Here is a 25,254-nt window from a genome sequence, read left to right on the forward strand (position 1 = left end):
AGAGACGTGGTGAGAAACATGTTGTTCCCCACTCCTACCCTGAAGAGTCCGCTGTGGGAAAGCCTTGTTGTGTCAGATCTTTGTGAAGGCTCAAGTTAGATTCATGCACTGAAACTTTATGTTTCACTTTGCAGACATGAGAGGTAATTAATTGTTACTTTTTTGTGTCCTTGTTAAGATGCTGGTACAAACCAACAAAGTCCTGCTTTTCAGCACAAAGAGCAAAGAGAATTTGAGAAAATGCATTTGAATAATGGATTTTTAAAATAAAAAATCTTGATAAAATAAATCACTTTTGCATGGAAAACCACAAATGCCATCACACTTGGCACCAGAACTAAGGCGCTTCCTGCCTTAAGGCATTAGTGCTCAAAAAGGGAAGGGTTATCTTTGGATCCATTAATAGTTTGCAGAAACCACCTAAATAAACATGCCACGTGATTGGACAGGGAAGCAGCTAATGATCAAGTTTTCAGGATGATTTATATATAGTCCATGCTTCCCTGAGGCAAGGGAATGAACTAGATGACCTCCCAGGGTCCCACCTCTGTGAAACCAAAGCCTCCATGGCTTGAAGATGACAATGACCACTACAGTGTAATGACTGTCTGCTCCCCTGGGAGTGGTAGCTCATCTACAGCACTATCCCATCAATGCTGCATTTAATTCTTCTCCACTTTAAGTTCTTCTGGGCTTGTTTATTTTCAATGTATGCTTTCATTCTCTTGTGCAAGAGACATAAAGAGTAACAAGAAGAGCTTCTACAGGTATGTCAGCCAGAAAAGGGGGTTTGGACTAGATGATCTTTAAAGGTCCCTCCCAACCCAAACTCTTCTGATTCTGTGCCTCATGCCTGCAAATAACTAGGGAATAAGTAACAGGATATAATTTTTGCCCACTACATTTCCATTCCATACTAACAGCAGGATATGCACAAACCCTCTGTCACTCCAGCAGACTCTACTCCTCACCTGGAGACAGTTAAGATGCTACCTGAGAAGAGAAGGCTGTTTGAGCACATGAGATGGTTTGTAAGAGCCTGTGACTGTCCTAAAGTTTCCTGTGTCAGCTTCACTGGGGGCTCTGAATCTCCAATTAAGGGCAGTGAATGGCCTAGAGTATCTATCAAGAGTGATGTCAGCTAATTACCACCCAGGGATTCAGCAGTGAGTTGGTGCACTGTGAGTTAATAACTTCCAGGCACCATACTTGGCAATGCTACCATTATTATTTGCAAGGAGAGTTCAGTGTCTCCTCCTGCAGCCAGACAACCAGAATGTCATCGACCTGCTGTTTGCTTGCCTGTTGCACAAGACATTGGTGCAACTCTCACTACCTATTTGTTGACCTTTCCTTCCCTTCATTCTCCCTCTACCAGCATACACAGATATGTCATTGCCCCCAAAGGAGACTTCACTCGTTAGCAAACGACATCACGGGAAAGGCCACAGCCCTTTCCAAACTACAATTCTGCCTTCTAAAGATGGATGTCAACAAGACACTGATGAATTCAGACACAGCTTTGAGATTTCTCAGAGGGTTTGAGGATTTCCATTGTCAGACACGGCTATTGTGCTACAAAAATGACTCCCAGCTGAAAGAGTGAGAAAACATTCTGAAGAACAGCTCAACAGTATTAAGAAAAGCTGGATACCCCACACCCCAGGGGAAAAGCTGCTAACAAACTCAGAGAGATGGGCTGGGACATTTGAGTGTCACAATAATTTCATTGCATAATCCTTGTCCTGCTTACCCCCAGCTCTCACCAAAGACAATGGAAGCCTGGGGTTTTCAGTTCCTTGCAGGAGACAACCAGAGTCTTGCATCATCAAGTCCTTTTTATTTTTTCTACAATGTTATAAAAGACAGAAATGCATTCCTGACTGCAAACTAACATTCGAAGTCTCACGAGAATAGATACCGCTCCCTTGGCCCTAAAACTTTGGAAAGGGCTCAAGATGACCGTGATGAATCTCATGGAGAAGCAAGCCCAAACAAACACAATTAGAATCAATAGAGAATGCAGTCATTCCATCAGCAGATGAGCTTGGTTAGTCCTTGTTTCTGCAGCCCCTCTGTGGGACAGTGTTACTGCTCAGACCGTGTCACACACAGCCTGTTAACGGCGCTGCCACACCGGGCCCTCCAGCCCCTTACCATTTTACAGATGGACTTGGCCTCCTCAGAAAACTTATGGGAGTACACCTCTTCTGTCTCCAGCACCCTCCTGTCCACTTCTTCCCTCTTCACCTTCTCCTTCCTTCCACGAAATGGTGATTGCCCAGCAATCATTTCATAAATGAGACAGCCTAGCCCCCAGTAGTCAGGGCTGAGTGTGTATCGCTGGTTATTCAACACTTCTGGAGCTGTGGAGGAGAGTGATATGTCTTGTGGAGATGCTCAAAATTTAGATAGGCAAAACAAATGTCTAGAACTTTCACTTTGGTGACTGAACACACATGCACAGATGATGGTGGGTAAAATACAAAAATACCTCCTGATTTCCGCTGATTGCATTACAGAGAATGCAGCATGCTACATGCCATGCTGTTTTCTCTACATGCTACATGCCTTGTGCATGCTGCCTTCTGACTTCTCTACCAACTCAGTCCAATTAGAAAAAAACAACAACAACAAAAAAAAAAACCAAAAAAAAAAACCAAACAGAAAGAAGTTGAAGCTAAATATTAAGCAGGGACCTAAACTTAAGAGTCCCTCCATACTTCTCCATTTAGGGAAGAAATGAAATGCAAACACACATCCTGTAAATGGCCGTGACATTTCTTCAAAAGCAAATTCTGTCTTTTTGGTCAATTTTTTTTTTCTCTCCCACTTTAAAAAGAGCAATCCATTTATTTTGTGTTGCAACCACACAATGCTTTGGGCGTACAGTCGCTGTCTTGCAGGCCCCCTCACTGCCATGCAGGGGTACAAACACACACACACACACACGTGCTCACAAGCACAGAGCCTCAGTGTGCACGCAAACTTACACTGGGATAACAAAATTTAGACATGACAACTGATTTGCTTGCTTTCATTAAAGTCTCCACATGGTGTAACAGTGGCTCACATCAGCTAGTTTCTATTTAGTCAAATAAGCACAAGCAAATTTTTACTCCAAGAAATATGCCCACCCAGAGAATGCATGAAAATAATTACATTGAATTTAGAAAACAGATCTAGTTGAACCAGAGAGCATGTTTTCACTTTACCAGTGCACAAATCTCTACTCTTCTTTTGTGCAGCCTCCCCTGCACAGAGGGGAAGACTCAAGATGACTCTGGTCAAGAAGACCATAGGTGTGGACTTACCCATTTTATTACAAGCTATCATTTTATCACTTACTATTATTTAAAGTAGCAACTAGAAAAAAACTTTTCTTTTAGCACACAACCCTCCTAAAATAAACCTATGCTTAAATCACCAGAATCCCAGTTGTTGTCACCCCTTTTCATTTCCTTTGCTGATTTAAGGTTATAGACCAGACTCACTGAGAGCTGCTGTGGTCCCTCCTTCTGATTTCCCCTGCCGTGATTTCTGTGTGGGTTGCTGCAAGGAACTGGACCCAGCCTAATGTGAATATTTTTTATGCTTTTTCTCAAGCTTACATGGCAGAAATATCACTAGAAGTCAAGTAATCATATAAAAGATGAGCTGTAGGAGACTTACCCATATACCCTACTGTCCCTACTCTTCCACGGATTGATTCACCCTCAGGGATTTTAACAGCTAGACCCAAATCAGATATTCTGATATGGCCTGGAAGGAAAACAGAAACAAAAAACCAAAAAGCAGATATAATAACATGACCCAAATTAATCCAAACCCCCCAGCTGTGGTCATTGCTACAATACTCTTGCAATTTACTGCTCAGACATTTTAAGAAAAGAGGTGTTCTGAATCACTGAATCAGAGCAGTTTCATTGATAAGGAAAAGAGGAATTATTAAGGAAAGGAGGAATTATTAAGGGCACTACAATGCAGTGAAATTAATGTTAACAGTGAGGCTACAGACGGGAGTGGATTGCGTTAGACATTTTAAAACCAACAAAAAAAGGCAATGAGAAGCATGCTGTGGGGAAGTATCTTGAACTGATCACAGAGAATGGATGGGCTGACATAATTCTGCAACCCTCTGATGGCTGAAGGGGCTACATCTGGTCTGTAAGTCAGCATGAGATTCGATTATCGCTGCCTTCAGCAGCAAATGCGTACCTGGGTTTGCACAGAACCAGACTTGGCTCAGTAAAGGATGAAAAAACTTTTGAAAACAGAGTGAGAAGCACAGATTTAGAAATCAGAACTCCCTTTGTATTGCATCAGCCTTACAACAAGAAGGACAGAAAAACAATGCAAAGGAGGCAGAGAGCCCCAGCAAAGCCGTGCTCTCGAGCACAGACCCCGCTGAGCTCGAGCACAGCCCCGGCTGCTCCGCTCCATCTGTGCAGGGAGCTCCAGCAGCTCAGCCTCCCCTGCACAGCAATATTAGTGTATGCTGAGCCCCTTAATCACTTCAGAGCATTATTTGTCTTTGTGCAATATATATCCTAAAACTAACTTAATCTGCTTTACTGTGAAAGCATCTCTGTAAACCTCTGAGACTTACCATAATCATCCAGCAGGATATTTTCTGGCTTCAGATCTCTGAAAATGAAAGATAGCAGTCATTGGTACGAAGCTGGTTTTGATAACACAACCATACAACTGTGCGAGTGCATTTATTACTAGTAATAAACCAACTGAGTGTCAACTCAAACAGCAAGGAACTCCTGAAACCAATACAACCTTTTACAACTCACTTCACAGAGAGACTGAAACCATATGTCTTTTTCTAAACCGGAGTTAGAATTTTTCCCTAAGCCAAGCTTTTAGTTCCTAATCCGCTCCGTAATGGACTTATCCATCTAGTGCTGTAAGCCCTGTAAACCAAACCCTGTAGTCCTGTGTGTTGTTAAATCTCTGTTAACATTTTCTGTTGTAAAATCTTTTGTCAAAAAGAAAAATATTTTAAATTCCAAAATGCTTTATTTGCATATGAAAATGGAAATAGCAATCTGTTGGGCTCAAAATTTTCCACGCCTGGCACCTGACTCAGACCAAATATGTGAATGTGTGTCCATGCACTTGCACACATGCGTAATAATTTCAACACGTTTGGAAAAAGAGGGGCAGGGGGGTAATGCTTTGCCCAGATCAAGACTCTTCATACAAACATTTGTGAAACTCTAGTGCCTATGTGGTTTGGAGTAACGCCACGAAAATTGGCAAGGTGGTCACTCTGATGTCAAAGATGTACCTTTTACTGCTCCTGTGAAAAAAAATAAAAATCCCAAATCTGGCCAAGTTATAAACTTCTGAAATAAATAATCTCAGTTTTCATATATTTAGCAGAGCCCTGGCAGATCATTCTTCTGAAAGGTTTGTCTGCACGAAACCCACTCCACCAGCTGCTCCCTCTAGATGCTGCCCAGGCCAGCCACGCTCCAGCCCACTCGCTTGGCCACGGCTGTTTTCCAAACCTGTGCAGCTGAGCACAACTTTGCAGCCACTGCTGCCCTTCCTGGGCTGCTGTTGAGGTGGGAGCCAGACAGGCTCCTTCCCTTCCTGCTCCTGCCTGGTGGGACCAGAGGTGTGAGAGGGAAGGGAGATGGGCAGGGAGTGTCCCAGGAAGGCTGTGGGTGGGTGAGTCAGGGAGAACAGCACTCCTGGCATTCACCACATCGTGCCCTGGCTTTTATCTAAACACAGTGCTCAGTCTGGTGCAAATCCAAGCAGTGCTTGGCCTCTTCTCTTTGTAAGGCCTCCTTGCATTTGTGAACCAGCTTGATCCTGTTAGCTTCCCAGCAAGAGGCACTGCTTTGCAAAGAGCCAAGAGAGGGAGTGCACAGAAGAAACCCTTGCACCAGGGAAACAGGACATTGCACAGAGCCTGGGCAGGAGCCCCCCCTGTGCCTCAAGCTCCGGTGTCATGAATTTTCCCGTGAATGGAGAGGGGTATTTTATAGTTCTGACAATGCCAAGATTAAAATTGCAAAACTTGCCTTGTTTTTATTTATTATTTCGAGCAAGAACACGGCACTGTGAATAATCTCCTCTTCTTGCTTGCTTCATACCCTCTTGACCTCTCAAGATAAACCTCACTGGGTGCCCAGTGGTACCAAACCTATTTTTCAAATCAATAATACTGAAATATGTGAAAGGCAGTCGAATGCTAAGGAGAAGCTGTGATTTTATTTAACATACCACTGTGAGCTCTCCCTGTCTATCAACAGAAGGTTTCCCGTGCTGGAGCAACACAGTCAAGGGCATCTCCTACTTATTTTTAAAAATTTATCTTAAATCCTATAAGAACTATTTAGTTGAAGAACTCAGCCTTCATCAGTAACTTAATCTTCTGCTCCAGCAGTTACTGGTCCCACTTAAAGCTGTAACTGGCCTCTACTTACAAGGATCCTGCAAGCAAGTTGGGAAATGCTGTCTTCGAACGAGAAAATGAGAGACTCCAGGAGAACTCTGAGAACAGCAGTTGGGTCCCTACAGTCCCCTGTGATTTAGGGCAATTAGAGCAAGCTTTCCTCCCCCCCAGGCATCAGTTGTCACTCCTGTTTTCAGATTCCTGGTTCCCCGGGATCCAGGCTGGCTCCCTTGGCACAGCCAACACTTCCAGCTGCTCAAGACTGGAATGTCGAGGAGAAATAAAAGCCCCTGGTGGACACAGTGACATGTAAGGCTCCTTTCCAATGGTATGACTTCCCACATGTAAAGTAGCCTTGCCCAAACATACTGAAACATAAACTGCTGGCACTGTGCCCATGCTCTGAAGGCAACGGTGCATTGTTTGGCTGTATGGGAAAGCCTAAAGAACTCAATTAATCACAGTGGACAAGGTTTTACCCTAAATTTGTGCAAAATGCCTAGAACAATGTGATCTGGATGCTGACTGGAGCTTCCAGACATGGCTATAGTACATATAAAAATTATTTACCTATATGCATGTATATACATCTAAAAAACCTAAAAAATTTTTCATATACATATATATTTATATACATAAAAATAATTCAAGGAGAACCAGCAGCTTTTTTATGTTTGCTTTCCACGAACAATCGACCCATTGACCTTCACCCACATGATGCAGTTGAGAAATGTAGCACAAGTGCCACGTCTGCCAAGGGAATTCTGGATCAGATAAATCTGCCTCTGAGCCTGGCTGTTCTCTCGGGTCACATGTGCATCACCATGGCCCAGGAGATGGGGATGTGTTTTCCAATGCTGTGATTTACTCACGAGCATTTTGTTTATAGAAAATGAAATTAAGTCTGAGGAATAAGTGTTTTGTGACGAATTATTCGCCCTGAGAAAGCGGCAGCATTTAGCTGCTGTATTTTATTGACCTATATAGCACTTCTCATGGGTCCCAAAACATGCTGTGGTATTACAAATTAGGGGTCTCTGCAGAGGCTCCTAAAGTACTGCTAGAAAATGTCACCTGCAAGGATATAATATAATTCATCACCAAAATGAATGTGTCTTCTAAGGTGTAAACTAGCAGCTCTTGTAAGAGTAACATGAAAACAACTGCTTAAAGAAATAGGATGCCATTTCTCTCAGAGCCATGTACTTTTTTAGGTGGCCAGATCTGATTTGTTCTGTTAGAAAATGGCATTTGTATGGCATTATATCAGCCATGTTATGAATGTACCAGTCATTTTATTTAATAAAATATGCTTGTAATCTAGTATTTTTAAAAGAAACACTATATTACCTCCTAATTTCTTTTTAAGTGTGGTAGAGTGTTCTTCAAAGAAAAGGGAAGTCAGACACTTCACTCACAATTTGATTTTTCAACTGACATTACACACTTGGTTCCATTTTGCTCCTTGGGAAAAAAAAAAATCTCCTTCTTGGGCCAGCACCAACTAAATCAGCATGTTATCTGTCTGCCCTCCATATGCCAGCTAGCAAGAGCTGAGGCACAGTGAGGCAACCAAGTGGCAGTTTGCTAGAGATCTCCTCCAAGGAACAACAATATTGTAATTTCTATCCATACAAGCATGTGCATGGTGTATATCGCACATGGGCACATCAAGTGTTTTAAAGCGTGGCTTGGCTTTTAAAAATAACATATTATTGCCTACTAATCATTGTCCTTGGAAGTCCTTTCATCAATTTACAGGCCCTCTTCTGCTGTGACTGCCAGCCATAATGATTTCACAAGCTGGGATGATGAAGACAAACATTAACTGTTGTTTATAACTACACTGGTGGTTGATTAAAAAAATAAATCCTCGTGGAGTCACAAGAACTCTGTCTGCAATCAGCCTGCTTATCCAGCGAGTAAGCCCCGTGGTGCCCTGGAAAAGTGCTTGCTCAGAGCTGGAAGCCAAAGTGGAAGCTGAGAAGCTGCAGCGTGTCCTCCTCAGGGCTGGCTGCCCTGACGGCGCCGGGCAGAGCCGTGCCCGTTGGATGCACCCCCGGCGGGTGGGATGCTGCCAGCAGGAGCCTCCTTCCACGGCTGGCACGCTGTGGCCACCACGATCCAATCTAGCTAATCACACCAGCTCCCGTCCCAGAGCGTAAATCCACGCCCTGTGCCTCAGACACCCCCTTGGGAAAAATCCAGGAAGGAGGGTTTTTCCACGTCTGACGTGCTGAGGCCCCTCATGCGATATAATCTAAGCAATTAGAAAGAGGCTTGGGTAGAATGATCTCCATTTCGTGCCAACTAGGAACTAGATTCCTTAATGACATTTCTTCAGAGGAACTTTCATCATTTTCTTATGTCACCCAGTGCACGCCGAGGTAGGGTTTGGGGAGCTTTGTGTTAGTTCTGTGTAATTTAGACAGGATGTACTTAGTGGAGGAACTGCTTCCTTCCATGATTACTGAATAATATACTGTATTTATACAGGGCTCTGCGAAATTTCAGCCAAAGCACTCAGGCACCCAAGCTGCACAGGGAGGATGCAGGCAGTACCTTCCCACCCAGAAAAGATTTCCTAAGGCTCGAGAGAGAGTACTTACCTGTACACAGTATTTTCTCTGTGTAGGTCTTCCAAGCCACAAAGAATCTCTGCTGCATAAAACAAAGCTCTTTCCTCCTCAAAGCCTGGGTTTCCCATGTTGTAGATATGAAACTTCAGGTCACCTCCGTTCATTATGGTCAGAACTAAACACAGGGCATCCTTTGTTTCATAGGCATAGGCTAAATTGACCTAGAAAAACATTTTGAGGCACAGTTGTGACAGTTCAGTTAGCTGCTAAGAAGGAGGAGCTGGCTTTTCATTAAAGAATCTTTTTCTAGAAAAGTTAAAAAAGGCACAGACTGAATTTGATATGGGCCTTACTACAACGGCAAACACACAGTTTAAAAGTACAGAAAAATCAGATGTTAGGATTCTGCAGATTAATTTGTTCAATCCAGCCTATTTATCACCAGAAACCCTCAAGGCTCAGATAGCCTCACAGGCTGGACAAGCATACTAATTCCAGGCATATTTTTAGATGTAAGAGAAACCTTAGTAATGAAGGGAAACTACACCTCCTGCTGCACTGTTTTGCATCTCAGGAGGTTCCCTGGAAGGCCCAAACAAACCAGTCCTGGAGGATCCAATGGACCATCACTGAGACATGAAGGCCAGTGTTATTCCTTCGAGGCTTTTGTGAGTGCCCCAGGAAAAATCAGAGAAGCCAAAACCTAGCCATCACTTCTAAATAGTGCCATTGTCTTGGCTTCTGCCAAAGGTAAGTAAACATCTTGTATAGTAAATATATATTGTATACACAGTGCTTCCTGAAATAAGTGCAAAGAACATGGCAGATGCTGAGATTACACCTTTCTCTTTTTTCTTTTTTTTTTTTTTTTTTTAACTAAGGGAGGTTTTAAAAGAGGCACAAGAGCTGGTGTGACTCAGGAAAGCCCTATATCAGGCAGACCAGCTCCACTTCACTGCTTAGATGCTTCTACAAGCCAATCTCTTCTGATCTATTCAGGTTGAACCTGCTTTAGTCTCTCCCAGGCTCCTCTCTCCCAGACCCTGGGAATTCAGGTAATCACGCTGGATAAAAATAGCTCAGCCTGATGCGGCTCTGATGCAAGTCAAGGCTGCCAAACGCATCACGTTCCCATGGCAGGCACAGGCTCCTTGGTCGGTGCATTTCTCACGCACCAGAGACCAAAATGAGACCCGGCAAAGGTGCAGGGGGCAGGACTGAGGTGCAAAGCAAAGGGCACTTTTCCAGGAGCGGGAGGTGGAGGAGGCACCGGATCCCACCAGAGCAGTGCTCAGCAGGTGAGCAGGGAGCGGAGCTCGATACTCACTACAAACTGACTATTGACTTTTTCTAAGATCTGCTTCTCGTTTAGCGCCATGGATTCGCCTTTCCTCTTCTTGATCCTCTTCTTCTCTAATCTCTTGCAGGCGTACATCTTCCCCGTGGCCCGCACTTGGCAGGCGCAGACCTGCGAATTAGAGAGAACAATTGCTGGGTAATTCGAAGCAAACGCTGTGTCTGGGCTGCACTTTGCTCCTCACAATCTCATCTGATTTAGTCCTTTTAAGGCGAGAGACCGAGGCTTAGCGAATAAGGCTTAGGCGGGGGCAGCAGGGGGAACCGACTACTGTTTCCAAACCTGCTGTGTAATATTGGTTTAATTATCTCACTTTCCTCCGCCTGCTTCCTTATCCCACCCCCTTTTGTCTGTGCAGATTGTGATCTGCTCGGCCGCAGCCCGCCTGCACCTCCCCTGCCTCTCCAGCGACCTCCAGCCACCAGTAAAACACAATTAAGGGTGTGACCCTAATTCCACTGCGAGTGCAACATCCAAACACAAAAAAACCCTCAGAAGTGTTCTTTTGAAATTACAGTGTCCCGAGGGGTTAAGTAAAACTGTCAGCAATTAATGAAAATCAGCCTCTGTCGCATCAGGCTCCTGTACCTGCAGCGCCCAAAAAGTAAGAAACCCTCTTTAACAGTAAGTTTCAGAATCACTCACCTCCCCGAAGCCGCCCTTCCCCAGTACCCTGTACTGCCGAAACGTGTTTTTTGTTACTGGTTGCCTGGAAGAAAAGGAAATAAATAAATAAATATATAAAAGGCACGCTACATTTAATGCACTCTCTGTGATTTATTTATTTCAGAGCATACTTTTGAAAAGCAAAATAGATAAATATTACATAATCACATTATCTCAGGGTAATCATATAATATAATATAATATATAATTATGTAATTACATTACTTCAATACTATGTATGGCTTGAACTTTTCAATTCCAACATATTAAGCTGTAATAAAATACAACACATTAGTGAGTCATCAGGATAATTTCTGCTAGCATCTTAAGACCAAGGAGGGTTCTGAATCTCCATTATACAGCTTTGGCTTTTGTTAAGCAAAGAGGGGGCCTGAAAGCTTCCAACAAGATATTAATTCCCATGATACATAGGATGGCTCTGCTTGGTGTGCAAGATGAGAAAAAGAGATCCAAAACTCAATGCACTAGAAAATAAAACATGAAACTGATGTGAAGCAAGGAAAGAAACAATCCTGGGAACAGGAGAGGTGGATTTATGTGGGAGAAGAGGAAGCCAAGCTCCAAGCCTGTCCCCTCTGGGCTACCTGCCTCCTGGAGGAGTGTCACGAGCAAGAAGGGAGCAAAAGCCAAATTAAGGGTTAAACAAGTCTGTCTCTGAGGGCAGAGTGCTCCCTAACAACCACAAGACATGATCTCTGCAATCTCATAGGCTTCCCACAAAATCTGCTCCACGAGAATGGCTCCAGATCCACATCTAACTTTTACTTTGCTACTGCTGAAGTTTTATAACATGACAGAGAAGAATTCTAGATTCGTAGAGATCCAGTTTTGTATCCACCACTCCATCTCCAAAGTTTTACAGCTATCTTAGCAGTGGAAATGGATATTCCTCCCATCCTTGTTCCCCTCTGGCAGGTGGCCAGCCTGCAGAGGGAGCACAGTAACGTGGCTGTTCCCACCACAGGGATGATGAGGTTGATGACAATGAGGAATAAATGTTAAAGTGAATCGTTTCATTAACGTCCATTATTGTTTTTTGAAGTGGAAGAAGAAAAATAATGGAGAAGGTCAAAGCTAGAAGAGGGAAAGATGCTATTTTCAGGCTGCTGCAAATGCTGTTGGGGTTAAAAGCAACAATTAGCAGTGCTAACTACATGTTCAGCAACGTCCCTGGAATAAATGGACTGTGTGACTGCTCCGTTGGAGCCAGCGGGCTGTCAGAAGTCTGTGCTGACCCTAAAAGCAGTTCTCCCAGCTTCTTAAGCCAGGCATATCCAATGGCTTGTCATATTTGTTGGGGGAATGGGGAAAAAAAAAACCCTCAAAGCATTTCAAAAAATTCCTTATCCCAGAGGTGAAAACAGATAGGAAATAGCCCGGCCAGAGATGAATCTTCTGATGGGTTTTTTTTTAATTGAAATGGAAGAGTAAATGGTGGGCTCTGCGAAGATGGCACATGGAGCACGTCTTGGCACAAAACAGCCCCTCTGCCCACCCCTCCTGTGCAGCAGCTCTGCAGCTTTCCAGGGAGAGGAACTGGCCCAGCTCCTTTGATCTCCGAGGCCTCCCGCTGACTCGCACCGCTCGTGGCTCTGGCCCCAACTCATCCGCCCTAATTAATCCCATTTGTGGAAACTGGGTCTCCTCTCAGCTCAAGGTCACTGTTACCCAGCAGTGAACGTCTGCTACAGCCCTCCCTGACAGGGAAAAGGCAGGACCCCCTTTCCTTGCAAATTAATACCCACTAAGGCTGCTCGGTTATTAAACGTGCTCAGAAATGTCGAGCACATACATATGGTTTGAGGACCTATATGTTGTATTTTTTTCTCTTCAGAGTGATTTAATAACAGTGACAACTGGAGCAGAGAAAAAGTCACCATATTCAGAAAAGACAGCTGAAGTTGCTGAATGTACACTGATCATACCCAATACACCCAATGCACCTAATACCATTAAAGGGCCAAACACTTGAGCTTTAGAAGCAAACATATCAGATTTTGAGCATATTCTATGTATTTTGTATGGAAAGTAAAAATAAACATTTTTATCTATTTTCATTTAAAAAAAAAAATCTTGTGACAGCTTACCTTTCCAACCACTTCCATTGAAGAAACCTGTCGAAGTACATGCTGCTCAGGTATTCTTGGAATGGTTCCCCACTGAGGTGGTCAAGGACAGATCTATCTCAGATGAAAAGGATATATAAGCATTTTATAATCCTGAACTTGGAGGCAAAAGAGAAACAAAACAAGAGGGAAAAAAATCCAGACTTCTTGTCTGCTAGGATTATTTTACTTTCACTTTATTTTTTACTTTATTTTACTCCCAGTTTCAATTTGGGAACAAAGTGATATGTTTGATGTATTTCATAACAGGAGGCCTTATACAAGCTGAGCAGTAATATACACTGGTTATGCTTGCTGAAAATTAACAGGGCAACTCCCCTTGGCTTCAATGGACTTCTCCAGAGGTTGTTAGCCACTAGATAACAAATGTCTTTACTTCTGTTACTCAATTAACACTACTCCCTCAGGAACTGAGCTCCTAAACCTTGGGGGATGTTTATATCTGGATAGAGAATTTCTGGCTGAAGCCCATCTCTGCCAAAGTGGCTCCCTCAGAGGCACCATTCTGAGTAAAAAATATCAATTTCAATTCCTGCTATACAGAAGAAGGAGTACATGTGGCTGAAGTCAAAGGGGTTTTCCCAACAGCTATGTGCTTTGTAGAGTAAAACAGAGGAAAGAAAAGTCTGAACAGGGATATGGATTTGTTTCTGGACAAAGAATAAGCATTTTGAGGCTCATACAGTGGGTGCAAAATTTTTTGCATAATGAAAAGGAATAAAGGAATAAAAAGGCCAGTCTGCAAATGTGAGAACAAAGTCTGTTGCTTGTGACAGGCATTTAGAGACCATCAGGCATCCCATAAGAGAGGCCAAGGGTTCAGAACTAAGCAAGGAGGGGCTGAGCTGAGCCAGCTGACTGAAATGAAGGTGGTTGCATTGTTTGCCAGGGGGCTGTTCACCTGCTGCTGTTGGTCCTTGCCTTGCTTACCCACCTCTGCCGGCAGCACTGGCAGGACAAAAGTTGGTTTGGGGTGAAAAATGCCCATTAAAAAAGGAGTATTTCTGTCTTGGTGTATACAGACACTTTTGTATCCATGTCTAAGGGTATACAGACACATTTCCAGATTTTGCTGGAAGGTGGAAATCCTCTCTGAAGGACTACTCTAATTTGGGAATGGATAGTCTATGTCTTACCCTGAGGCAGTTCTAGACCTGAGCAGACAAGTCATCATGAATAATGTGTCTCCCCTGTTCCTGAGCTGCTATTTTTGGAATTTCTCAGCTCTTAATTTTTTTTTTTTTTAATTCTTGCACCATTAGTTTGGAGCAGGCAGGTAATTGCACACACTCAACAAGTCAAATTTTTGTCTTCATTAGCTTTGACTGGACACAGGTAATACAGTTCCCCTAATGGATTCAAGCTTACAAAATAAAATAAAAAGTAAGTCTTAAATGTGCAGTTTTAAATGGAGGCAGGAGCAGACAGTCAAAATATTGAAGGTCAAAGCAGGAGTTAGAGTTACACATGAATTTTTCTTGCAGACTGATTTTTATTTACGAAGATGTGAATGACACTCATCCCTGCCCCTGCTCGTACAGGACAGCAGGCCTCATATTTGTATGTACACCTCTCTTTTTTGGTCTGACTGTGAACTCTTTCAAAATTAACATTATTCAATGCCAGTAAATACCAACAGCAAGTTTTTAAAACTTCCTTTTGACCTCGTTTTAGTCCGTGTGAAATGACCAGCATATTTATTACCAAGGCTTCAAACCTGGCTCATTTTTCTGTTCCAGAGATGAAGGAATGGCCGTGGGTGAATACGGGCCTGCATTAAGTGGTGTCCAATGCTGCCTGTTCCATTCAGTTAATTAAAAGCCCCACGTATTTTAGAAGAACAATAGCTGCCTTTCAGCAGTTGTTTGCTTTTGAGTTCCCCCTCTTTGGCAACAACAAAGTGCATTTTAGAGGGAACTGTCAGCTTTCAAAGCGATTGGAGGACTGGAAGCAGGCATCAGGGGGGTTTGTGTGGAGCACAGCTCTGCATTTGTCGCTGGGACTGGCACACACCAGTGGCATGAGCTGCAGAGCATCTCTACACGGCACCGGCCACGCTCTAAGAGAGGGCCAGAAATAACCCACAGCTCCTACCAACGCAAAGAATAACTGAAACCAGAAAAGGTCAATGAAATGAGTCAAAACAATGAATGACAGCGGAGCGAATGTTACAAATCCCCATTACATCATCCAGGGAAAACAGACCGCGCTCGGCCAGAAACCACATGGGCCGGCGTGTGATGATCCCTCCTTTTCATATTTTTGTTGGTTTATGATCTACTGGCCAGCGTTTGCAAAGGCAGATCGCATACCTGGAGCTTTAGCACATAATGGCCCAAATCGCCTCCCCGCTGCAGGAACTGATAAGCCTTTTCCCAGACAAAGGGTGAAATAATGCCCGTTCCAACGCCAAGGGCAGACAGAAAGCATTAAAAAAGCCCCATTCTCCTGGTGAAGATTTTCTGGGAAAGCCATGCGGAGCAAGTCTGCACATTCCTCCGTCTAAATGGACCGTATAGCCACTTAATTTTTATTCACTTTGAAACAGAGATGTTTTCTTTGGATACATTATCATCGTAGCTCTTTTCACACAGCATGAAATCCATGGCTGGTTTACTTGGCTAGAACACTGTCAAATACCTGAAACAGTAAGTGCCTGTGTGTAGTGTACATAATGGCATGGAAATATTTGTTATATTTTGTTCAGATGAAATGACTTCACTGCTTGTCAGCTATGCCTCCAGGACTACGAGCAGAAGCCAAAGGTACCTGCCTCAGGTTCGAACGGCAATGTTTCTCCCCACCTGACACATTCCTTGTGATCTTTGAGGATCGAGTTATACTTACTTTGTACAGTGAGAGAATAGCTCTTTGCAGGGGCTGTTTTCGAGTTTCTCCTCTGTCTGCTGGATAAGATCTTGACTGACTTCGGCAACGTAGGCTGGAGACTGGAGAGAGAAGAGAGGGGCACGTTAACTCAGTGATGAGGTGCAGATTCTCCTCTCTTAACGTGTAAAAGGCACATTCATTATTTATGCCCTGAGCAGCTTCCATTCGATTCCAGCGGCTGTGTAAAAGCAAAGGAGCTTTACGTCAAACAGCAGTAAAATAGGATACCGTGGCAACTTGCTCCACATTCCACTCTATCCTCACATTGCTTTTCTGCCTTCTCCTGTACCTTCACCTCCTTGCCCAGCCTCATGAATATGCAGGACACACTCCTTGCCAATTCTTTGAACTGTTCCCTTGCATCCCATGAAAAATGTGCTGGCCTGAACTGTGCACAGGCCATTCTATTAAACAAAAGAGAATTTGCCCAGTGTTTTCACTTCATGGGCGATTCATTGTGCTGTCTGAAAAATCCATCCTTTTTTTTTTTTTTTTTTTTAAACAGCAAAGCAAAACAAGAACAGAGCACTGGTGTATATATATATATATATATATATATAAAAAAAAAGATGTTCACAAAAGTATCTGGATGAACACCTTGGTTCATCCTTAAAGGCAAAAAGAATAATTCAGCAGTTTTAAAATAATATTTTCAAAGAGGAACTTCGCCAACCAAGCACATAAACTCTTTTCATCCTCTCCTCCCTTTGGAGACAATGTACATTCAGCCCCTTCAAAAAACCCTTACCAAAGAGAGGTCTCTTGCAGTATGCCTTGATGGTTAACCAGTTTAAGATGTTTGGGATTAATTATCTAAAAAGACAGTTTTTAGGCAGTCCACGTTCTCACTCATTGAATGCACACTGTAATTATACTAAAAAGTGTATATTTGTGTGTGTATGTGCACCTATTTATAGGCAATTCTCCCATTTACATGAAAGTCCCTTTATATAAACAATTTAATTCGGGTATTTACAATAAATCCAGCCACAGATGACAAAATCCTCTTTCCTTGCAGAAGCCTTTACACTCTGTAAGGTCCCCCATCCGTGGCCATGACCACCAGATGTGCTGAGTGGGTGGGTCACAGAGCATCATCACTCATTCCTGGCCAGATGTTCTCATTAACTCACCCTTAGTTGGAGCTGCCTTGGCAAGCACAGAAAGGCAGTGCAGACAGAGTTCAAAAACACTGGGAATAAGGACAGAGGAAGGGGCAGAGGTGGAGCCACAGAAAATCCCCAGCATGGGGAAAGCTGAATTAAGTCTTTTATCTTTTCCTTCCCGCTGCTGAAATGTGAATCTGATCCTGGTTGTGACATGAAAAAGTAAGTTTGTTCCACTTGAATGTTTTCAAATAGGAATGTGGTTTAGAGAACTGTCTGTGCATGCTGTGTAATGCAGCCTCACTGTTCAGCCTTGACAGACCATCTGCAGAACGTGCTGGGGATACCTTTGACCTCACCCAAATGTTTCCTCATTTCCTAAATATATTCCTCCATTTCCTCAGCAAAAGAAATCTAGGGAACACCTACTTTTAATCACAGAGTAGATTATTAATAATTAAGAAGTCTCATAGTTTCTTGAGAGGCAGATAAGCCCCCCATGTTATCATCTAGAAGTTGAAAAGACTGAGACAAAGCCAGATATTCTCAGCTTGATTGACCGCTGAGGTTGACAGGAACTGAGAACTGTAGAACAACTCTCAGTAAACCAGAAAACTTACAGAAATCCTTAACTATAAATGCCTATGATGAAATCTAAGTCCCAGTTTTAGTTCAAGAGAGTAAGTAGAGGCAAGAGTGAAGCAGTGAAAGAACTTGGAAGAAACCTCAGAAGTCCTGTTTTCCAGTCCTAAAGCATTGAATCTATTGGGGGGAAAAAGGGAAACAGATTTTAAAAAAACACCTTTTAAAGCAATACTGAGATATGAACCAAAGCCTAATGATTAGCAATATTTCAGCTGTTTTTGGCTAGAGATAGATGAATTAATACCTTTAATGTATAGTTTGTGAATGTTTGTGTACGTTTGTGTACTCAGTGGGTAACATTTGCACATACAAGGTCATGGGCAGCCCAAAGCTGGTATTTGGCTGAGTGAACCCACTGGTCCAAGACCCAGTTCAAGATGAAGATCTCTCTGATTTACAGGGTACTGAAACACCACTGAACTCCACAGTCTTTGTACTGCTGTGAGTCAGGAATGTTGTCTGATGTGAATGGGGCAGCACTTCAGTAAAACTGATGCTAGAACCTGTAACTGAAGTTACTAGTACCTAAATCTAGAACTTGTTCTACATTTATAGGTCAAAGCTGGAATCCAAAAGCTAAGTACTACAGTGCATAATTAGTCATTTAGACCAAGTGACCTGATTCTTACTCGTACCAGGCAACTTCATGTCCAATTGGGAATTCATTTCCCAATGGAAAGTAAGCTGCCTTGAGGTTAATGTTGAAGATCATGCCCAGGATGCATTACTAGAGTATTAAATCCATCAAACTTCGTCTGAGATAAAGTACATTTAAAAAAAAAAATTATAAGCATCAGCTAACTCTTATTCATAATGAAGAAATTAAATTCTTAGAGGGAACAGGGGGAAGAATGAGAAAAAGAAATGGTAAGACAATGTGGGAAGCATTTAAGAATGACACAAACTGTGATTCCTCTCTCCAAGTTTGTGGGAGATACATTCACCACTTGTTTTTTCAAAACCAGTCACTGTTGACCTTTGAATCTTTGCTTCCTCTGAACAAATCTAGAGCCAGCTAACAATATCAAGGTAGGCAAAGACATAACACAATGACATCCTGGACAGGGACTAAAGCCTTACAGTGTAGTGCAAATGCTTTATTAGACCATTTCATTTTCTATAACCAAAAAAACCCACTTTTTCTTTTTTTTCCAGAGGCTGATAATTTCCAAAGGTTCTGCAGGCCCAGCAAAACATTTTATGTCATTCTGCAGCCCTTCCTTGTGTTCAGGGCACCACGTGCATGAGAGGAGCACACCCAACCCTTTCTAACCCTGTACACGGTTCTAGGGAGCCTTTGTGTGATCCTTCCTGAAATTTTCCTTGAGACTTCATAGTTCCCACTGCTCCCATTAAACAGCCATGGCTGCCATTTTCCCTGTGTGAGTACTGTGCATACCTACAGCCTTCAAATGTTCAAACAAAGCCAGAAACAATTAGAAGCCAAAACCCAACTCACCAACCGACTTGTGCTCCCCTGGAGAACAATTAGATAGCACAGGTTATGAGTGCAAGGAAGCATTTGGATCCCAAGAGTGAAAGCTTCCACTTTGGCTATTTACAGATGAAAAAGTTGCTTCTTCCCTGGAGAGGTGCAGAAGATTTCTGCAGTCCCAGTGAAATGGTTATTAACACCATTCTCCTGCTGCATTATGGGCAATCGCTGTAAAAGCAAATTCAGCTTTTACAGGAGAACAGAGACACCTTTTCCAACATATTAAATGTCCTGTGGCAGCTAGGAGAGCAATACACCACGATTAAGACCATTACATCTGAGCTTGTGACAAAGAATATTCTGCTAACTCTTCAGAAACACCTGCAGAAACCAGTTACATTTTCTTGTATTCAAAACAAAACACTGGGGAGTTTTAACAAGTACAGTCCCATATATCCTCTAATGGCTATTCTGTTTCCTGAAGGCAACGAAAGTGATTCTTGAACTCCTTTACAATAACATAAATCAGAAATTATGCCAGTCAACTCAACAAAGTAACACCAGGGTAAAGCTGATGGAACCTAAACCAGATTAATGGCCAGACTCTGGCAGCACAAGAAGTGCTTAAATTGATCCTACAACAAAAATTTCTCTCATCACATTATCTTTGACCACACAATGTAATAAGAGTCCAGAAGTCCACAGTACTTTCACCAGGTTTTAACCAAAATCTCCTACCTCCTGTGTCTTCCCCCTTGTGACCAGAAACTGAAAACCTTTGTATAAATATTTTGCTGGCAAAGCAACATCTCAGTTTTATGATGCCTCTTATTTAATTTTTAAGAAAAGAATGTAACTTGGAATTGCAGTAGTGGTTATCTGAGAAAAAAAGAAAAGGGTGCTCAGTTACTTCTGAGTTACTTCTGCACATACAGCGCAAACCTGCACGAGCAGGTTTATTGTGTGTAACGCTGCTGTTTCCATGGAAAAAGTGCCCAAATGACAAAGTGAACTGAGAGGGATGTGTTGAGACCCCAGCTAAAGACACTCACCCACCATTTCAGAAAGCTACAGAGCACCAAGTGCCTGGAGAGCTGAGAAACATGTTCGGGAAAAAAAGTCCCACAGGAAAGCATTGAGGAATTAAATCTGTTTAGTCTGGAAAAGCAAGAGGGAAACATGACAAAGGTCTTTTAATATAAAAATGGTTTTAATACAGAGGGCAGGGATCAATTATTCTGCATATTCTGCTCTACACTGGGGGAACGATGTGAAGAAATCCACTTAATTGGATATGAAGGCTTTTTTAGAAAAATTTTCACACAGGGAAGCAGAAGAACAGGCATATGAATACTGTGGAATCTGTTCTCAGAGGTCTGAAAGACCTCCAAGGGCACTCAGACATCTGTTGATCATCTAAGTGTATTTGATCTCTGCTCAGTGCAAGAGGCTCTTGAGCCCTCTCCCAGTCCTTTGTATAAATGATTTTGCAAAACACTGGGCTCCATAAAACACAGGCACATGGCACGGCCCTGAGAACAGCTGAGGAAGGGAGTTTGTGTGCTGAGTGCTCACCAAAGGAAACCTGAAGCTCTGAGCAAGGGAATAAGTATCTTCTTTGCAAATGAACAGTCCTGCTTCAAGGACACTTGTCTCCATCGTCCCTGTCTCCTAAAGCAATAAATGAAAGAGCTTGCAGAACCCTGAACTTCTGATCAGAAAAAGGGAGAGCTTCGAGTTCAGTCAGACTGACTTTGCAAGAAAGAGAATGGGGTAATTCTTTAACCTTACACAGATGCTCTCATCTAAGAACCTGCAAATATTAAAGCTTCATTGCCTGATTAAGTCTTCATGAGCTAGGTGGCAATCTCACAATATTTTACAGAGCAGTGAACGGGAGGTTAAGAGATGTGTTTCGCAGAAGGGTTGATCATCATCTCTAAATGGAATCAAAGAAGCTTCACCGAGATAAACGAAAGCTGGAGGTGCTCAGATTCCACAAACCAGTCCAACTGCAGCTTGCAATCAGTAAATAAGGAACAGAAACCTAGAAATCCAGGCTTTCATTTTCTACCAGCTCTTGCCAGTGGATGTGAGTCATCACAGTACCTTAAAGCACAACTGTTCATCACTACAAAAGCCATATGAACCAGAAGGACACAGCACTCTTTAGACTGAACAGACCTCATGCAAACTTTTGTCATAAACACAATTGCTTTCCTGGCAAGTTTCAGGCATGCAGCCACGACACTGAAACACGAGGAGTTATTTTAAAAGTCACTTGCGTAAAATAAATAACGTGCAGCATATGTTATGTTTCAGGTTATGAAAACATTCCACAACAAACTAGCTTAAAACAATTAAAAATGTTTCATCAATGGACAAAAGTTCAAGGGCATAACTTTTCTTGAGCTGTCTCTGGTTCCAAGCATTTGTCTTAATGATATGTGTATTTTCAGATGTTGACAGCAACATTCCACATATAATCTATCTACAAATCTCCAGATTTGCTACTAGCAGAGCCCTCAAAACTATGAAAGAAACAGGCTAAAATGAACTTTCTTGTGAGACGGTGCACGATGGGATGGGAAGAGCTCACACACAAAAACCTGGAGGTTCTGCCTTTCTCCAGCTGTGGTGTTTCTGCATTTGATCTGCACTCACACGGTCGTGACCCGAGAGCAGCTCTGGGGAGCAATGGTTTGTGTCCAGGCTGGGAAGCCTGACACATGCAATGCCGTTTCTGCTCTGGCTTTTGCAGAGTCACATCGTTCCCCAGATGCTGGAGGAAGGCTCAGCTGGCAGGGGGAGCAGCTACCAGGACAGGCAGCAATGGTGTGGCTGTCAGGAGTGACTGTCCTCAGCCCTTTGAGGCAAAACCTCATAAGGAGTCATAAGGAGGACAGTAAGCAGAGAGGTTACTAGGAAAAGGGAGGCTGGGTGGATTTATGCAAGTCACACTGGTAGGCACAAAATCAGGGAGAGACAAGTTCATGTGCTCAGATAATGCACATTTTCAAAGGGGAAAGACAATGGAAGGCAAAACAGAGACCATAAAATTTTGCATCTTTGTGCCTCTGAGGCTTATCTGCTCCTTGGGGCAGGAGATTCACCCCAAGAACTGGCCTGTGGTGTCTCCACTGGGGTCTGTACTGCTGCCCTGAGAGCAGGGAATACACCAGTGCAGGGCACAGCGTGGGCTCTGCTTTCCCCACTGCAGGGAGACATCTGAGCCACTCTGGGTGCCTGATGTCACCTCACCTGCCCACTTTGGGGGGTCAGGGCAGGCCAATGCCAGCTGAGATCCAGTGCCATTTACAGCCTGGGATGTTCTGACCGTGCAGCTGGGGACTGACAGAGGGGAAGCACAAAGGGGCTGACAGTGAGAATCCAAGAATGCTTTGGGTTGGGAAAGACCTGCAAGATCACCGAGTCCAACTGAGAAACGCAGAGGAGGAGGAGACAGAGTGTCTTGGTTGTAGATTTTGGGAAGTCCCTGGAGAGAGAAAGGATCCCAGCACTGTCACAGCACATGCAGTCTCCTGATGCTTTTTGGTGTTATGCACAAATATGTCGGAACATTCTTTTGCCTTGCCCTGTGTCTGATCTTATCTGTTCAGTTTTAGCTCTGTTTGTAGTAAACAGCCAATTCTACATCAGGAGCAGCTGCAACACTTTAAGTCATCAACTTCTGCCTTTTCTTTTTACTTTTTTTTCCCCCTACCACAGTCATTTGGGTCTGTATGAGGCAAACCAGTAAAGCAAAAGGCTTCATAATTTCAGGATATTTGCTTTGAGATGACAGATGTAGGAACTGGCAGTGAGGTGGACGGGGAGCATGGAAGGCAGTTGTGTTATTAGTAGCAATTTATCTATTACGACAGTGTGTAGACATGATACCTAAGTAGGGGGGCCTGTAATGCCAGGCACTGTGTACATAGGTCATGAGAGTTAGAGCTTCCAAAGCCAACCAATCTCACCAGCCCTGAGAGTGGGAGGAGAAGACAAAAACATGAAATACCCCATCCAGGATTATGGAGTGGGTCAATGGCAGAGAAAATGTTGAGCCTGGTCCTGTTCTCTGACCACATGGTATCTTCAGTACTGAGGGCAGGATCCTTTGCTGGCAGATCAGTGAAGGGAATCAGCAGTGCCTCTGAACTCTGGGGTTTGTTTGGCAGCTGTAAGCTGATCTGGAGTCATGACAAATCTGTTTTCCCTCATATTCTACTAAACTATCAAAACACAGGTTGACACACAGAAAAACACAATGACTGGAGGCAATAGAGCCCTGAGCAAACAGCTGAGCGTGTTCCTCTGCCTGGAGGGGTTGTGCTGATCCATCACAAAATGCCTTGCTCAACACCTCAGCTCTTGCAGGAGATCTGATGGAGCTTCAGGCCCACTCACTTGATCCAGACTCCCCAGGGTGCCTCTTGTGCCTCATCAAACCCACCAGTAGGAAAAGGACAAGTTTCCTCTCTAGGTTTCCTTCCTCTTTGGTGCTGGGGTACAAGTTGTAGTCCAGAACTATGCCCTTCCTTGGAGAAACTCTGCAACCACCGAGGTTTTCTTTCTGATAAGTGGATAGGAAGTATATGAAATATTTTTCACAGATCTCTTGTTAGTCCAGGGCCTGCTGTCTGGCTATACCTTGTTTTTTCTCCTCATTAGACATTTTTGTAGCTGCTCCTTTCTGGAAACCACGTTTCTGTTCCTGATAGTGGCAAACAAGCAACAGCCATGCAAATGGTGTGAGTCAACATGTTTCCTACAGAAAGCTCCTCAATCCAAAATGTGGTTTCATTGGAATCTCGACTTATTTGATTCAGAGAAATTTGGGGGGTATAACCACAACATGAATTTTGGAGCAACAAAAGAAGAGCAAAGACTGCTTAGACCAAGAAGGAGAAAATTCTTCCTTGGTCCTATAGGTGGCCAGAGCTTAAACACTCAAAGCCTCATAGAAAATAATTTTGAAATAACAAATTGCCCCATGAGACAAAATTTAGTTGCTTCATCATCTTCTTTTGCAAGTCCAGTGAATCAGCTGCAGACTTCATACTCTTCAATTAAATAGAAACTCTTACCACAATCCCAACCAGCCATGGGTTTTTTTGGTACAGCTCATTTTAAGGATCTAAACTGGTCAACACAGAAGATATGCTTTTGACTTCAATTAGTGAGAAATTGGGCCTCACAAGAAGTGCTTGGCAGGATATTTTCCAGTATCTTTGAACCCTCATCCTTTCCCACACATGCTTTTTAAATAATTCTTTAGAAACCTGCTTATAGAGGTTTCTTTGCCAAAGAAACACATTTTTCCTCCTTTCTGTAGACAATAGGTTTATTGGTGGAGGGGTGCTCACAAACCAGCCAGCTGAAATGGTTTTATATAAACTTGCTTTAAAGTGGGGGAAGGGAAACTGTGTTTTACTTGTTGCTTTTTTTTCTGCCTTAAAAGCACTTTGCACACAGATTAAGGGCTGAAAGTAGATGAAATAACCTGTACCAGTAGCTGACAGCAGGATGAGGAGGGTGGCTTCAGAAACAGAGTAAAAGAGAAGCAGGATTTTCTACCTACCCCAAAGCTGGGCTACTCACAACCCTTGGAAGTGTCACATAACCACTTTTTTTACCAACCCAGAGGAGCCATGGCTATAGTGCATTACTACAAGCAGCCAGATGTTTGATAAAGCTTTCTGGGAAAACAACAGTATTGTCACTATTAGTAGCAACAAAGATGACAGGACCATTCTGAAAGCTTCTGTTCCCAGGAAGTTTTTTTCTCTCATCACGTGTGCTTAATAGGTTTGGAGAGCATCCAGTGTTCAGCCTCTTATCAGAATCTTTCTACCTTTTAACATGCTCCTGCACTGATGGATAGCCTAAACATTAGCAAGCAATCTTATATTGCAACAGTCATAACTTGGCTTCCTCTGGTAAACCAAATGTCATTTGTTCCATTAAAAAAAAATAAATCCCTAAATCTATAAACACTCATTTACAACC

At 43.0% G+C, this 25,254-nt stretch overlaps 1 protein-coding gene across 3 annotated transcripts in view; it reads right to left on the reverse strand.

The window, feature by feature from the left end:
- GRK5 (G protein-coupled receptor kinase 5) overlaps window positions 1-25,254 on the reverse strand; it is a 154,458-nt gene that overhangs the window by 14,475 nt on the left and 114,729 nt on the right. For 2 of the 3 annotated variants that reach the window (XR_003529659.1, XM_027655276.1), the window contains exons 5-12: window positions 16,015-16,115; window positions 13,129-13,221; window positions 11,000-11,063; window positions 10,325-10,465; window positions 9,028-9,218; window positions 4,610-4,647; window positions 3,673-3,762; window positions 2,158-2,366 (exon numbers count right to left, since the gene is read on the reverse strand). Coding sequence is in view for 2 of the 3 variants with exons in the window: in XM_027655276.1 (XP_027511077.1) it covers window positions 2,158-2,366; window positions 3,673-3,762; window positions 4,610-4,647; window positions 9,028-9,218; window positions 10,325-10,465; window positions 11,000-11,063; window positions 13,129-13,221; window positions 16,015-16,115 (927 nt within the window). In the remaining variant the exon portion in view is untranslated. Of the gene's footprint in view, window positions 1-2,157; window positions 2,367-3,672; window positions 3,763-4,609; window positions 4,648-9,027; window positions 9,219-10,324; window positions 10,466-10,999; window positions 11,064-13,128; window positions 13,226-16,014; window positions 16,116-25,254 lie in introns of those variants that run through there. The other variant, XM_027655278.1, reaches the window with a different exon arrangement.

Source organism: Corapipo altera, unplaced genomic scaffold (genome assembly GCF_003945725.1).
Source record: "Corapipo altera isolate COAL_440 unplaced genomic scaffold, ASM394572v1 180, whole genome shotgun sequence".
NCBI classification, from domain to species: domain Eukaryota; kingdom Metazoa; phylum Chordata; class Aves; order Passeriformes; family Pipridae; genus Corapipo; species Corapipo altera.